Source organism: Vidua macroura, chromosome 2 (genome assembly GCF_024509145.1).
Source record: "Vidua macroura isolate BioBank_ID:100142 chromosome 2, ASM2450914v1, whole genome shotgun sequence".
Lineage (NCBI taxonomy): Eukaryota > Metazoa > Chordata > Aves > Passeriformes > Viduidae > Vidua > Vidua macroura.
The window spans coordinates 3,759,582-3,773,290 of record NC_071572.1 but is presented as its reverse complement, the minus strand read 5'-3'; the positions used below and the strand labels follow the sequence as shown (position 1 = coordinate 3,773,290).

Below are 13,709 nucleotides of genomic sequence, written 5' to 3'. Positions count from 1 at the left end.
AAGCAACCCATGCTCATGCCATGATAACTAAGGCATGCCCTGAAAGCCTGGAAGAGCTGAGAAACCAAACTTTCTGTGTGCATGAGTCCTCCTTGGCCGTGTGGTTTGATATTCCTGAGCTGCAAAACATTTCTCAGTGGCGTTTTGCAAGTCCCAGATCCATCACCTGCTTATTGTCAGCTCTTTCCAGGGCAGAGAGGGAGAAGGACACTCCAGAAGTGGCAAGCAGGTGGGGATGTCTTCAAGGTTTTCTGCTGAATTATCCTTCTGGATGAAGCAGTGGCTTCCACACACACACAGAGGGTGACCTGGTTTGTATCACATATTACAATTTCACTGGGGTCTGGTAGGGTGGGAAGGCACCAAAGCAGCCCAAGGGCTGCCCCCCTGTGCCTGCAGAGTCACAAATCCCAGAATCACTGAGGCTGGAAAACCCCTCCAAGAGTGTCCAACCTGTGACCCATCCCCACCCTGCCAGCAGCTCAGAGCACTGAGTGCCACGTCCTTGGACACCTCCAGGCACGGGGACCCCGCTGCCACCCTGAACATCTGTCCCAATGTTTAACAATCCCTCCATATGGAAGACCTAAATTTCAGAGGAAATTCCTCCTGGTGCCCAGCCTGAACCTCCCCTGGCCCATCCTGAAGCCCCCTGCCCTCCCCAGCAAGGGAGGATGAGCTCCAGCGGGCTCTCAGCCCTGGGGTGATAAATTCTGAGGTGATAACTTCCAGCAGCAGGAGCCAGGCAGCAGCTCCAGGAGCTGTATCTCACCTTTATGGAGCACATCCTCCCTCGTGCTGCAGCCCTGCAGTGAGGTGGCACCTGAGGAAAATCAAAATCAAGGGCAGGAATGAGGTTTATGTCGTGCTGGTGCACCCAGGGAAGCAGCTGCTCGTGGCTGCTGTGCACGCCAGCCCGAGCTCTGACTGTGCAGATGAGAAAGGGATGTTTATTATTTGGGTTCTTTTTTTTTTTCCTCAAAGGAGAATTATCTGTTTCTGTGCAGGCAAAAAAATACAACCAACTGTCATCGAGAGAATTTCCCCTCCTTGCTGGATACTTTCAGGATTTCCTTTATTCTTTTTACTTTTTTGCTTTGTTGCTAGTCCTTGAAGCTTTGGCAGCTCTAAACTGAAAATACTATTGAAAATTAGTACTATTGATTACAAAGTGTGCAGGATTAAAATTTCAATGTGCAGCACAGAATCAAGATAATGGACTTTTAATTCAGATGACAGGCACTAAGTCATGTACATCTGTGAGAACGAAGCAAAAGCAGGTAGCTCTCTGATGCCAAGAAAACTTGTATTAATGGAAAGTGCTTCTATGAAAGGGCCATTAACTTCTTCTGTATAAAAGTATGAAGAATATGATGCATAATCCAAGCTTTCCCCTTGTGGGCATCCACACAGCAGTTCTGAAAAAGAGCAGAAACAGAGGAGCTAATCATCCATCTTCTTGCTATGCAGCAGATGTCAATAAACTGGAGTTTGTGTTCCATTCCACTAAAATCCCAATGTCCCAGGCAATAACCTGTCCTTCAATAAACACAGGGCTAATGTCCATTGAGATGTGAGCTAATGCTGAGTGGAGAATGACTTCTCTGTTTACCTACACCCAAATTGCATTTTATTCATTTTCATTTACCAGATAAAAACAATTGATTGCCTCGGCTTATCCTTTGTAAAGAAAAGGCCTTTGTGAACAGGGGAACACTGATGGCACAAGAATTCTAGCGGAATAAAATTGCTCTCCCCGCAAACAGTGATTTTAATTTCTCCACAGATGATGTCTCCCAATTCTTTTAAGCCCTGGATGCAAGAGGTGGTTTGGGTGCTCTCCAGAGGCTGTAGGCACCATATGTCAGGGGGAAGTCTAGAGTGCAAACTCCAGGCTGGCTGATCAAACGGTGAGGCTTTTATTTTTAACTCTGCCAGAATTTGCAGTGCACAGCTGTGCTCCTCGCTGCCTGCCAGCTGCCTTGCATAACCTGGGCACGCTGCTGACACCTCAGCGCTGCTCCCAGGTACCCCTGAAGGCACCACCACGTGTCCCGTTTTACATAACCAAAGGGGAAATCTCTGAAGCCGTTCCCCACCCATTCAGCACGAGAGTGAGTGGGAAATGAAGAGCTGCAGCTCCCCGGCACCAGGCAATCACCTCCCTCCCATCCCTGCCCACCCTTCCTGCCAGGCTCTCTGCCCACACCCTGTGCCTCCCCTCAAAGAGCTGTTGTTACACCTGTCCCCTTCACCTTTTCCAAACCCTTTCCCACTGCAGAAATCCCCTTCCCTGCTCCCAGGCTCTGCTGCCATCTCCCCCTGCTCTGTGCCCTGCCCTGCCAAGTGGTACCCGATGCTGCTCTGGGCTTTTAGGGCAGGGTGGTGACTCCACAGCCCCGTGGCTGATCAGCTCAAAGCTCTCATGCTGATGCCTCTTTTGGCCTTTTTTTTGGCAATGGGATTTGCCTGTTCAGCTCACCCAGCCAGGCAGGCAGGTACGTGCCCCCATCAGCCCCTAAAAGGCTCCACCTCAAGGTTTGCAGGGTCGGGGTGAGTTTTCTCAAAACACCTGATAATGAGAGATGTGACACAAACACAGAGTGCCTAAAGGGCACTGCTCTATCCCCATTGATCCTGAAGTGGGGAGCAGACCCTGCAGCCCCTGTGCAGAGGTGGGGGAAGTGGGATGGTGCCAGCCCTGGGCAGGGGCACAGCACGGCAGGGACGTGGCCAGAAATGTCCCTGGTGCCAAGGAGAGACAATTTGCTGCCACTGCAGCTGGGTTTGGTCACAGCAGGGGGAGGGTGACAGCTCTGCCCGTGCCACACAAAGGAAAGTCTCACCGTGGCTTGTGTGCATGATCTGAACTAAACGTGCTTGGAGAGATCATGGAGTTGTGGAATGGTTGGGGTTGGGAGGGTCCTTACAGATCATGGAATTCCACCCCTGCCATGGGCAGGGACACCTTCCACCATCCCAGGCTGCTCCAAACTCCATCCAGCCTGGCCTTGGGCACTGCCAGGGATCCAGGGGCAGCCCCAGCTGCTCTGGGCACCCTGTGCCAGGGCCTGCCCACCCTCACAGGGGGGAATTTTTTCCTAATACCCAATCTAAGCCCACTTCTTTCCCCCTTGTCCTGTCACCAGTTGCTTCCAGTCTTTTGGAAACTTGTCAGTTTTCCCCTTGCTGTAGTAATTATTGTATCTGTTATTAATCATTGCCATCATCTGCTGGTTATTTTATTTTTTCAATAATTCACTCTATAAAACACAGGCTTGGCTCCCAACAAGAAATTGCAATGGCTCAAGGAATCCAGGGATATAATTTCGCCAAGATCTGCAAACCAAGCACAGAAAGTCACTGTACTTTGTGTACTTGATGAGGCCAACAGATCATGTGCTCACACCCCCTCCCTTTGTCACATTAGTCCTGAAGATTTCTGCAGGAATATTCCTGCTGGAAACTACCACTGAATGTGAGTAATAGTGTAAGTTTGGCCTTTGTGAAAAGATCATTAAATCACAACGCACTGAGAAGGGACAAGAGTCCTCAGGCTTATTTCAAAAGCTATTTTTAGCTGTGGATATGAAGACTTTTCTTATCAAATAATTAGTCATCACCAGTAAAGGCAAGTTAACTTTTTTGGAATAAAATAGGAAGTCATTGAAACCTTTTCTGAGTTTCCAAAAAAGGTTGATTTAGAGATCATTGAAGCCTCTGCACCTGACTGTCATTATTTAGTAACATAAAATGGGAAAGCACAAAAAAAATTGAAACTATTACAATTCCTGCCTTATTTGAAGGAAAAAGTGCTACATATGAAGACATTTACCCAGATTTCTGTGTCATCCCAGTATTGCAGAGGTGCAGGGGGAGTTATAAAATTAAAAAAATAAAGATGTTTTACAGCCAGAGTAGTCTTTTGCAGAAAAAAAAAAAAATAAAAAAAAGGTGAAATGAAATCCTGACCAGCCAGAGAGATCACAGAGCAACTCTATATTCTTGGGAAATGATGTTCTGACTACAGGCCAGCAAAATAATACTACCACAAAAAAAATGCCAAAAGCCGTGTAAATTTGAGGGGCTCATCACTTGTAAAATAGTGGAGATAATTGTGCTGCTGTGCCTGGCACTGGGTACATTTCATCTGGATGGCTGCATTTCATTCCAGGCACAGATAAACGGGCAGAGTTCAAAGGAGAATAACAGAAAATAACAAAAAGGGGTTGAAAAGGAGACCCACAAGATAAGATTAGGGAAACTGGGTATAGCTGGACTGGAACAAATTAATCTAAATGGCAGGAGGGAGGATTTAGGTTTTAAGTACAAACCAACCTTTATAGCTTTAAGAAAAGTTCAGCCATGGAACAAGCTGCCAAGGAAGGTTTTAGCCTTACCATCACTGGAGATACTAAAAGGCAGGAGACCATCTGTCAGGGAGAGTTTAGGGATTAAAAAAAAAAACAAACCAAAACAAAACAAACCAAAACAAAACAAAACAAAACAAAAAAAAAAAAAAAAAAAAAAAAAAAAAAACCAGAAAAAAATGAACTGCCTTAATTTAAGAATTGAGCTAAATAACCCATTCGTGACTAGACTTTAATGGATTAGAAATGGCAGAGCTTCTCTTTTGAGGGGAGGTTCCTGGATCTTCCCCCTCTGAAGATTGTCTTGATCATATAAACCAATACAAGGGATTTCTGCTGTTTTCAGATTGAGAAGGATATTTGCATTTAAATGCTTCCAGGAGATAGATGTCTAAATATTAATTTCATCATATTGATAGTACACTCTGCTTTTTTCCCCATCAGGCTTTGAACACTTGTATAGAGCTAATATTGAGAAAAGAATTATAGAATCATGGAACGTCCTGAGTGGGAAAGGACCCAAAGAGATCATCCAAGCCCAACTCCTGGCCCTGCACAGACATCCCAAAATCCCCCCCTGTGCCTGGGAGCATTGTCCCAACACTCCTTGAGTTCTGGCAGCCTTGGGGCTGTGCCCACTGCCCTGGGGAGCCTGTACAACAAATTGTCACCTTGTTTTTCTGTGGGATCCTTTGTTCCCACACCTCAGCTCCTCTGAGAGGCACTCAAGGCAGTCCTGTTAAAACTTCTGGAAAAATCCAGGTGTCCCTGGGTTCCCAATTCCCACCTGTCATCTCCACCAGCAGCAGGTTTGGGAATCACAGCTGCCAGGTGGTGATGTATCATGGCTGGATCACATCATAGCTTTGGTTCTCTCTCAAGACTCCTAATGAAGTTGCTCTTTGGAAATCCCTGAATTCTGCTAGAGCCCTTTCTAAATGACATTTCTAAAATATGTTGTTAATTTTCCCTGGAGCTGAGCAATGGTTTGAGCAAGGCGGATGTTGTGCATCTGAGCTCCTCCACCAGCCAAGGGTGAACCTCGTGCACTCCTGGTGATTTGTTGGTATTAATTTGTTGATACTAAGAGGGTCAGTTCAGATGGGATATTGGAAAGGAATTCCTCTCTGGGAGGGTGGTGAGGCCCTGGCACAGGGTGCCCAGAGCAGCTGTGGCTGCCCCTGGATCCCTGGCAGTGTCCCAGGCCAGGTTGGACACTGGGGCTTGGAGCAGCCTGGGACAGTGGATGTTCCCTTCTTATGGAAAAGAAGGTCAGAAAGAGCTGAGCTTTAAGAACCCTTCCAACCCAACCCATTCCATGCTTGATTCTATGGTTCTGTGATTTTCCCAGGTTGCTCCAAACTCTGAGTTGTGGGAGCCTCTGCTCTGGGCAGTAATCCAAAACTCATTTCTACTTTCTAGAAAAGTAAAACTGTAAAACTTCCACTTCCCCCACAGGTTTGGCTGTGGCTTTTCTCTCCTTAACTTGACAGACTCCACATTCTTTGCTGTTTCCCTCGTGTGGGCATTCCTGTGCTTTTTCAGGGCTTTTGGTTCCTTCTCTTGGTCTCCTCTGTGTTTACTTCCACAGGTTATTTTACGGTCCAGGCAATGATGTGAACTAAGGATTTCACAGGCTCAGGCAATTGTTCTGATCACTCAGCTGTAGGTTTTTCTCTTTTGGGAAAATCTGGCAGCAATTTGGAGCAGAGGCAGCATGGATGTGTCTGGGGAGGGTGTGGGTGTCAGTGGTGGGAGCCATAACCCCATTTCCTGCAAAATCTACTGCTCTGAATATTCTTCAGAATACCTATGAGAACTTTGGGGTTATCAGCACAGGTATCCCTCTAATTTAAATCTTTCTTTCCATTACTGCATTACTCAGAGTTAGGCAGAGCTCAGTAAGTGTTGGGAAGTTGTCGGGAAGTTAAAAGACCCACATTATCCCTGGAATATTTAACTGTCCTCCTTCACCCATCCTGGTTGGATCCAACACCTTTTCTCACCTCAGCCAAACCCAGAGAGGTCTTTGAAAAGCGTGAGTTAGTGGTAAGAAAAGAAATTAACAGCTGTCACCTTGGATATGGGCAAAAGATGAGTGAAGAGCAAGACTCAGGAGCAAGAAAGCTCTCCTGGGAACATCAACCTGTGTGCAAACACATTTACATAAAAAGGAAATTGTCTGGCAGGGGCAGCCACAATTATTCCAAATTTCATGCCAGATCACCGTTCCCTCATTATGTTTCTCTGTACATTAGGGCTGTGTCTGTAAGATGCACTCTGAACTGCACATTGAAGAAAAGCCCTGCTGCTGAAAGAGCTGTAATTCATTTACTAACAGCCCCTGTTGCTGTGCTTCAATAATGCAATCATTTTCTCTGTGTCCCGACCATATGATTATTCCTGTTGTGTAGGAAATTTAAGTCCAAGGAATGTCAGATCAAATATAAAAGCCTAGTGCTTACCCATAGTTTTTATTCAATTAAGTAGCCATTACAGAGCTCATGCTGTTTCAAATGACATAATGCAGAACACAAATGCAGTCTTTTATTACAAATATATGTTCATCTAAACAAAATGGCACCAAAACAATCCAAAGCCATTACAATTTTTAGATTATTATGCTTAGGCTATCATTATATGGTGAGCAGTTGCTGTGAAAGACAAGTGGGGGAACTGGGGCCTCCACAAACCACACTTTGAGCACAGCAGCACTGTTATTTGAGGTTTATTTGTGAAATTCGTAAATGCAGAGTGCTGATGAAAAAAAAATAATGAAAGCACTGAGCTGCAGCTTGGAGGACACTGACTTTGCAGGTGATGAGTGGGAAAGTCATGCCTAGGACCTGACACACAGAAAGAGGTGCCACAGCAGGGTCTGGGTGTTCCCCTCCAAAATGACTTCTAAAAAACCCTGTGATTTCCCACCCAGTCTCAAGCAGCTCACAAATCATGTTTGCCCATGCTTTCTTCTCTGCCCACAGGATTTCTCCTGCTCAGCATCCCTGAGGTCTCCCTGTAGCCAGCACGGGGCCAGAGCTCTTGGCACACCACCTCTAAAATGATGCCCAGCACAAGTGCCTTAACCTGCAGAAGGTTTTTTTCCTTTTCCTTTGTAATCCCACAGCTCTGCACCTCTCCAGCACTGCTGGGCTCCTGTGGGAAGGCCATGAGATCCCTCCTCTCCCTCTATTCCTGCCCCCTGACCTGGCCTTCTGTTTGAAGGTGACTGCATTTGTCCCTTGCCCTGGTGATCAAACACTCCTGTGGAAGGTGGGAGAGGAAGAAAAGAATCCCCCCTGGGCAGAGCTGGGAATGACACCTGGATCTGTGCCCCCTGAAGGAGTGAAAGGCTGGCAGGCTGTCACCACTCACTTCCCCATTTCAGACACGTTGTAGCTGCTTTTTGTTGACCCAAATTTGGGCTAACACAGCAATAAAGGGGCTCAGAGCTGAATACAGAATCGTGCAAATGGGAAGCCTGTTATGATTTACTCCTCAAACACTGAAAAATAATATGGAAACAGAGAGATGGCACAGAAACAGTCGCTGATTATGCAGAGACTGAAAAACTGCATCAAGAAATAGAGTTTAGAGGGTCAGTTGCTATTTTTACGGACAAAAATCAATCCCAAACTTCCAAAGGTATTTTGTGTCTGGTTTATTGTTTTCTTTCCGTAACAGTCAATGCGGTCCAAGATCTCTGAATGTTATCATGCAAAGAGGAAGGACAGGCACAATTTCCCCACTCAAACCACTTCATTGATACACTTGCAAGACAAAAGTAAACTGCTCCCTGCTTCCTACACCCCTCATGCCAGCTTCTTCTTCATGCCAACTTTTCTTTTTAACTTTCAGCTCATTACAATAAAGTCATTTTATTTTCACATTTTGCTGGCAGCTGGAATTCTCCAGATGAGGGAAGCAGGGCTGAGATGCATCTATCTCATCCCTCAGCAAAAATCCCTGCAACATACGGTGCTGTTATGACTCTGAGCTTTAGGTGGAGAGGGAAACAGGCATCTGGGCTGGGTTCATTTGTAACGCTGCACTTGCTGGATTAATATGGAAAGACAGATGAAGGCAGACACTTTAATTACTTCACCCTAACTTTTTATTACAACATCAAGTAAAATGGTGAGTTACAGAGGATAATGGGCGTGAAACATCTGGGGGATGAAGTCGCACACAAGCTCATGGGTTGTTGTCTGCCAATGGGGTTTTAAATATTGATAATTTCTGTACATGCATCTTTGTGTTATTTCTGATCTTCTTGATAAATCATCTCAGGATTACTTTGTTTTGAGCTGTGAGGTAGCTACTAGGACTGGGACCCCGCCTTTTTCTTCTGGAATTTTCTGAACTGGGACTGTATCGCCACGGCCGCCCGCTCTGTCTCTGGCGCGTCCATGTCTATGTCAAACTCCTCTTGGACCTTCTTTTGCCCATCTGCTCAAAGGAAACAGAACAAAAACATCAACAGCTTTTTCAGAAAGGGATAATCAGTGAACAGCACAGGTGGAAAATTCTGCTGCTTTCTCCTTCTTCCTAAAGATCCTTATTAAATACCGAGGTAAAAGCCCTTTTTCCCTTAACCGTATCTGGCTCTCAATTTTCAGACCAAGGAAAAGGCATCAGTAGACACAGCCATGGCAATGGGGAGCAGATTCAGGGAAAAAGCCTGCACAAGTTACATCAAACCCCTCCCAGTGACATCCCGTGGGGAGCTGGGCACTGAGGAGCAACATCCAAAGGGTGCTCAGCACTCATCCAGCACCTGGCCAAGTCCCCCCAGCCAACGGTGAGGGACAGAGGGACTCCTCTGTGCCACCCAGCAGGGAGAACTTGAAGGTCTTTTCCAACCTAAATTATTCTATGTTTACTCTAAAAAAAGAGATGGATTAAAATATTTTAAAGTAGAGGCATTAAGACCCTGTTTTTATCACACCTCCAACATGAGAGGAAGAGATAATACTTCCTTAAGGCTAATTTCCATTCTATCCACTCATTTCCTGCCTCATCCCTTCCAACATGCACAGCTCTTCCCCTCTGAATCATTTATGTCCAATCTCTCCACCACTGTGCTGCTTCCCTCACTTCTCTCCAGGCTCTGCTCTTGTCTTTCATCCTAAATCCTTGGCTCTTTGCCTTCCTTTATTCCCAGGCCTCAGCTTTCCCTTCAGCTGCATTCAACCTCCATGTGGACAACCCAGCTGACTCTGCTGAATTTTCCTTCACCCAACCCTAAGTTTAAACCCCCTGGGAAAATTCCTGCCCTGGTTGCAAAGATAACCCCAAACTGCCTGGGCTGAGTTGGTGGGAGCACACGTTTGCCCCACTAACCTCATCACAGCACTGAGTTTTTCACCATAAATTGGTTTGTTAAACTCACTGATGTAACTGTTGGGTGCCAGCCTGCAGTGCACATCACACCAGGAGGCTGCAGGGAGCTCTGCTTGGGGGAATTCACCTATTTTGATCCACTTTGCTTTTAATTCTTGACATTAATATCTCCAGGATGCTCATCCCCAAGTACTGTTAATGCAAATAAAGGCAACACGTCCAATGTATTATTAAAATGAAAATAAACCTATCCTATCATTGTCTCTGTCCTGCACACTAGAAAACAGGGATGCCATTCCATGGTTTTAGCATGAGTCCTGCAGGATTTCTTGCCTTTACTTCTCATTCTTACTCAGAACTCAGTTTTTGTGTCCATTTTCTATGGAGCATTCTAAACTGAGGAAATATTTAAAGAGAAGGTTTTGCAATATCCCATATTGATTTTATTTTAACTACAACAACCAAATAAATGCAGCTATGCTAATGTAAGAGAAATGTTCACTTAGTATTTTGTTTTATTTAGAAAACATTTAAGAAGAAAGATGAAAATGGAAGAAGAAAGAGAAAATCTGGATAAAAAAGAACAGCTTGAGAGCTCACCAAATTTTATTACACAGGCTAATGAAAAGCTAAGCTATCAAAACAAAGATTTTTGTGGAACAGAATCAATCCATTAACTTTATGTCATTAAATCACAGAATCATGTCATTAAATCCGAGAATCTGCATGCTTTGTGTAACTATTCAAGCAATGCAACCACCCTAAGTACAGAAATACAATTATACTTTATCTTCGGTGGGGAAAGGCACGAGAAGGTCAGAAGTGACACAGCCAAGGAGAAATTGGAACTGATTTTGATTTGGTATTTATGGGTTAAAGGCAACCTAAGAGTAGAAGTGGAGTCTATCCATCGATTTTAGCCTTTCAGTGTAGTAATTACTTTCCTTTGGAAATGCCAGTTGGGAAAACCAGATGGGTGGATGAATAGACACAATTGGGTCTGTACCTCTTGATGAAATCTGGCTTGTACAGCTCATTTCCTATTACAGCTAAGTTTTAGCACTATCTTAACTTTCAACAGTGACTCAGCAATCTCACGTTAAGACTTAAGAAAATGCAGCATTTAATGTAATTTGTCTCTAAAATTTCCAGGATACTTAAATCTTTGCTTGATGTGTACCGTCCTCACTGACTTAAAATCAACAGTAATACAATAATTTACAATATCTTAAGGTTTCACTTCCTTTTATTTCTTTTGACCTACAGTTGTTGACATCAAAACCAAAATTCCATATGATCTCTTCCTATATTTCTATTTTCCTATCACCACTGAGAAATTCTAGGACAAGAAGTTTTCAGCCATGACTTAGACTTGTAATTAAGAAATTAGAAGTGTTCAAATGGGCCAAGATATTTATATGAGTAAATAATAAACTCATAATTAGCAGATGGTAGGGAAATATAATGATTACACATATGTGCATAATATACATTATAAAACAACATGTGCATTATCTATATATGCAATGTAATGTAATAAACATATATGTATAATTTTCTTTCTCCCTATGCCCATATTTCACTTTTTTATACATGTATGGTCCATCCACATTTCCATACATAGAGAATACATATTAATATATAATTGCACTGACATATTTGCTTAAAGAGTTTAAGTCTTATGTTAAACTGAAAAGAGCTGGATTAGGTATTTCCCAAATTTTGGGAGTGGATTTTCTTGGAGTTCTCCCCAAACCATTTCCTATTGATACCTGTCACAGCACAGATACTTTACCAGATGGACTATAAATCTGGAGAGAAAATTCAGTGGGGTGCCAGCTTGGGCTTTGTCTAAGGGAATAAAATTTTAGCTTTTACCTTGAGCTGCTTCCCTAAAAGCAGCCTTGTGATTTAAAAAGCATCACACCCTGCAAACGACATGGTTTTACTGGTTAGGAGCAGGAGTTCCAACTCCCTCGTGACAGGGGAGCTGGAACCAGGTGATCTTTAAGGTCCCTTCCAACCCACACCATTCTGTGATTCTACAAATTAAGAATTAACCAATTAATTACAATGAAAACCCAGCCTGGGCTCAGGACCTGCACAGACTAGAAATCACTTCACTGCACTGATAAAAAGATTAAAGCCCTTTTGCACCCTTCCTACTCCATATCCACCCATGCCACAGTAACTTTTACCTGTCAGTAGTTGTTCACATATCTCAAGCCTGCAGGCTGTTGGATTTGAGTCCTCAAATCATTAAATTTCTGCAGAGAGTTGAAAGCAAGCCTGTAGAAATGCTCCTCTTTCATGCACTCCTGGTTTTCCTTTCACAAGGGATAATTAGCTTGGAAATGGTCTGAAAACCCAGGAAATTCTCACTCTCAGCAGGCCAGAGCACAGGTAAGCACTGGCACAGGTTTTACTCCTGGATCTGATTGTTTTCATTCCTGCTGGTGGGGGCCAACCATTCTGATAACAAACCACCTTCTCCCAAGCTACCTTGGTGTGGCAGTCAAGGTGGATCAGGATTCCCTCCCCACCCTCTGCCACACACCTTTTGTTGGTATCTTCACTTTCTAAATTACACGATGATTCCTTCCAAATGGATATCTGAGGATCCCTGGACCACACCCACCCCCAGGAGAAAACCGGGAAAAACAAAATTCTTGTCAGCAGACTTAAACCCACAAGCTTCTTGTGATTTTTACAGGGTTCAGAGATGGTTGATAAGCCCTGGACTGCATTTTCTGCTTTCTGAGGGGGGATCTGCTTTCATTAGCACCATAATAAATAAATCCCCCTAACCCTTCCCACTGAACTCAGCTATTTCAAGGCTTTCCCTGAAAGATTCCTTCATACTTTGCTGGACTCTTCTGAACACAGCCTGACAAAGCAGGGCAGCCAGTGCATGTCCCTGCTGGGCTCTGATCACTGCCAGCAGGGGAGGTGAACAATGCCACGCCAGCAGTTGTTGGCCATAACAAAAGATTGTTACCCAATGAATGTCCCAAAATCACGTTTAACCACGAACTGCCTCTGTGCCAATTGAGGCAAATCTGATCAAAACTGATCTGATCTGAGGCAAAACTCCTTGGGGCGCGTCATCAACTGCCTGCTGAAAAGGAGCACCCCACGCCCCAGCACCATCACACTGCAGGCCTGAAGTCAGGGACAATTTATAGGGCACAGGTTTTCCCTCACCACAGGCAGCACTCATCCCAGCAGGAGAGCCTGAAGCAGCAACTAATGAGCTGCTTTCCATGTCTCCCATCATCTTGCACCACTGCAGCTGAAAAAAAAAGATCTGTGTTTTCCCTTTCCAGATGAAACAGCATTAGAATGCTGCCTCCATGATCAGCTACAGAGCCTTGTGATCCATGGCAAACACTGGATGGATAATGAAGCTGAAGGAAAACAATAAAATCTTACACATAAATCTACCCATCAAACTCTGAAGAAATGTGGTGCAAATATAATTATTCACAAATGTGCCTCCAGCTATTTCTTTCATTTACTTTTCAGCTATGAATTGTGAAATGAATTGTGATAACGCTGGGAAAAGGAAACATTGCTTATTCCATATGGGCCAAAAGTTTAAAGCAGTCCTTTGTGACATTTGAACACATCCTAAACAGACCAGTCCTTCCTAAAACTGCTCAGGGAAGGGAAAAGGTTAGTGGGGTGGAAAAGGGGACTCGGTCTTTATTCTCAGAAATTCCCATCTTGCAGATGAAACAGAAATTGCTCGTCACATTCTGGAAAACCATTCAGCATGAAAAATCGCACGGGCTGAAGCCTCTAACTGGCATTTCACGTCTCAGGTGCCATCCTCTGCCCCTGCTCACCCTGCTCACATCCAACAGGAATTATGGGAGCAGACCGAAGATGGAATACATTCATAAAAATACTGCATTTTTCAGGAGCTAAACTGCAGCGTTTGGGAAAAAAAGATTCAATGGAGTGTGGGACAGAATCACAGGGCCAGAAGCAGTG

The 13,709-nt window shown here is 44.4% G+C and overlaps 1 protein-coding gene across 1 annotated transcript in view; it reads right to left on the bottom strand.

The window, feature by feature from the left end:
• Positions 1-8,016: 8,016 nt before the first annotated feature.
• Positions 8,017-13,709, bottom strand: part of PCP4 (Purkinje cell protein 4) — a 48,170-nt gene continuing 42,477 nt past the window's right edge. Inside the window, exon 3 of the mRNA XM_053971897.1 lies at positions 8,017-8,819. Within this exon, the coding sequence (XP_053827872.1) occupies positions 8,692-8,819 (128 nt within the window). The 3' untranslated portion in view covers positions 8,017-8,691. The remainder of the gene's footprint in view (positions 8,820-13,709) is intronic.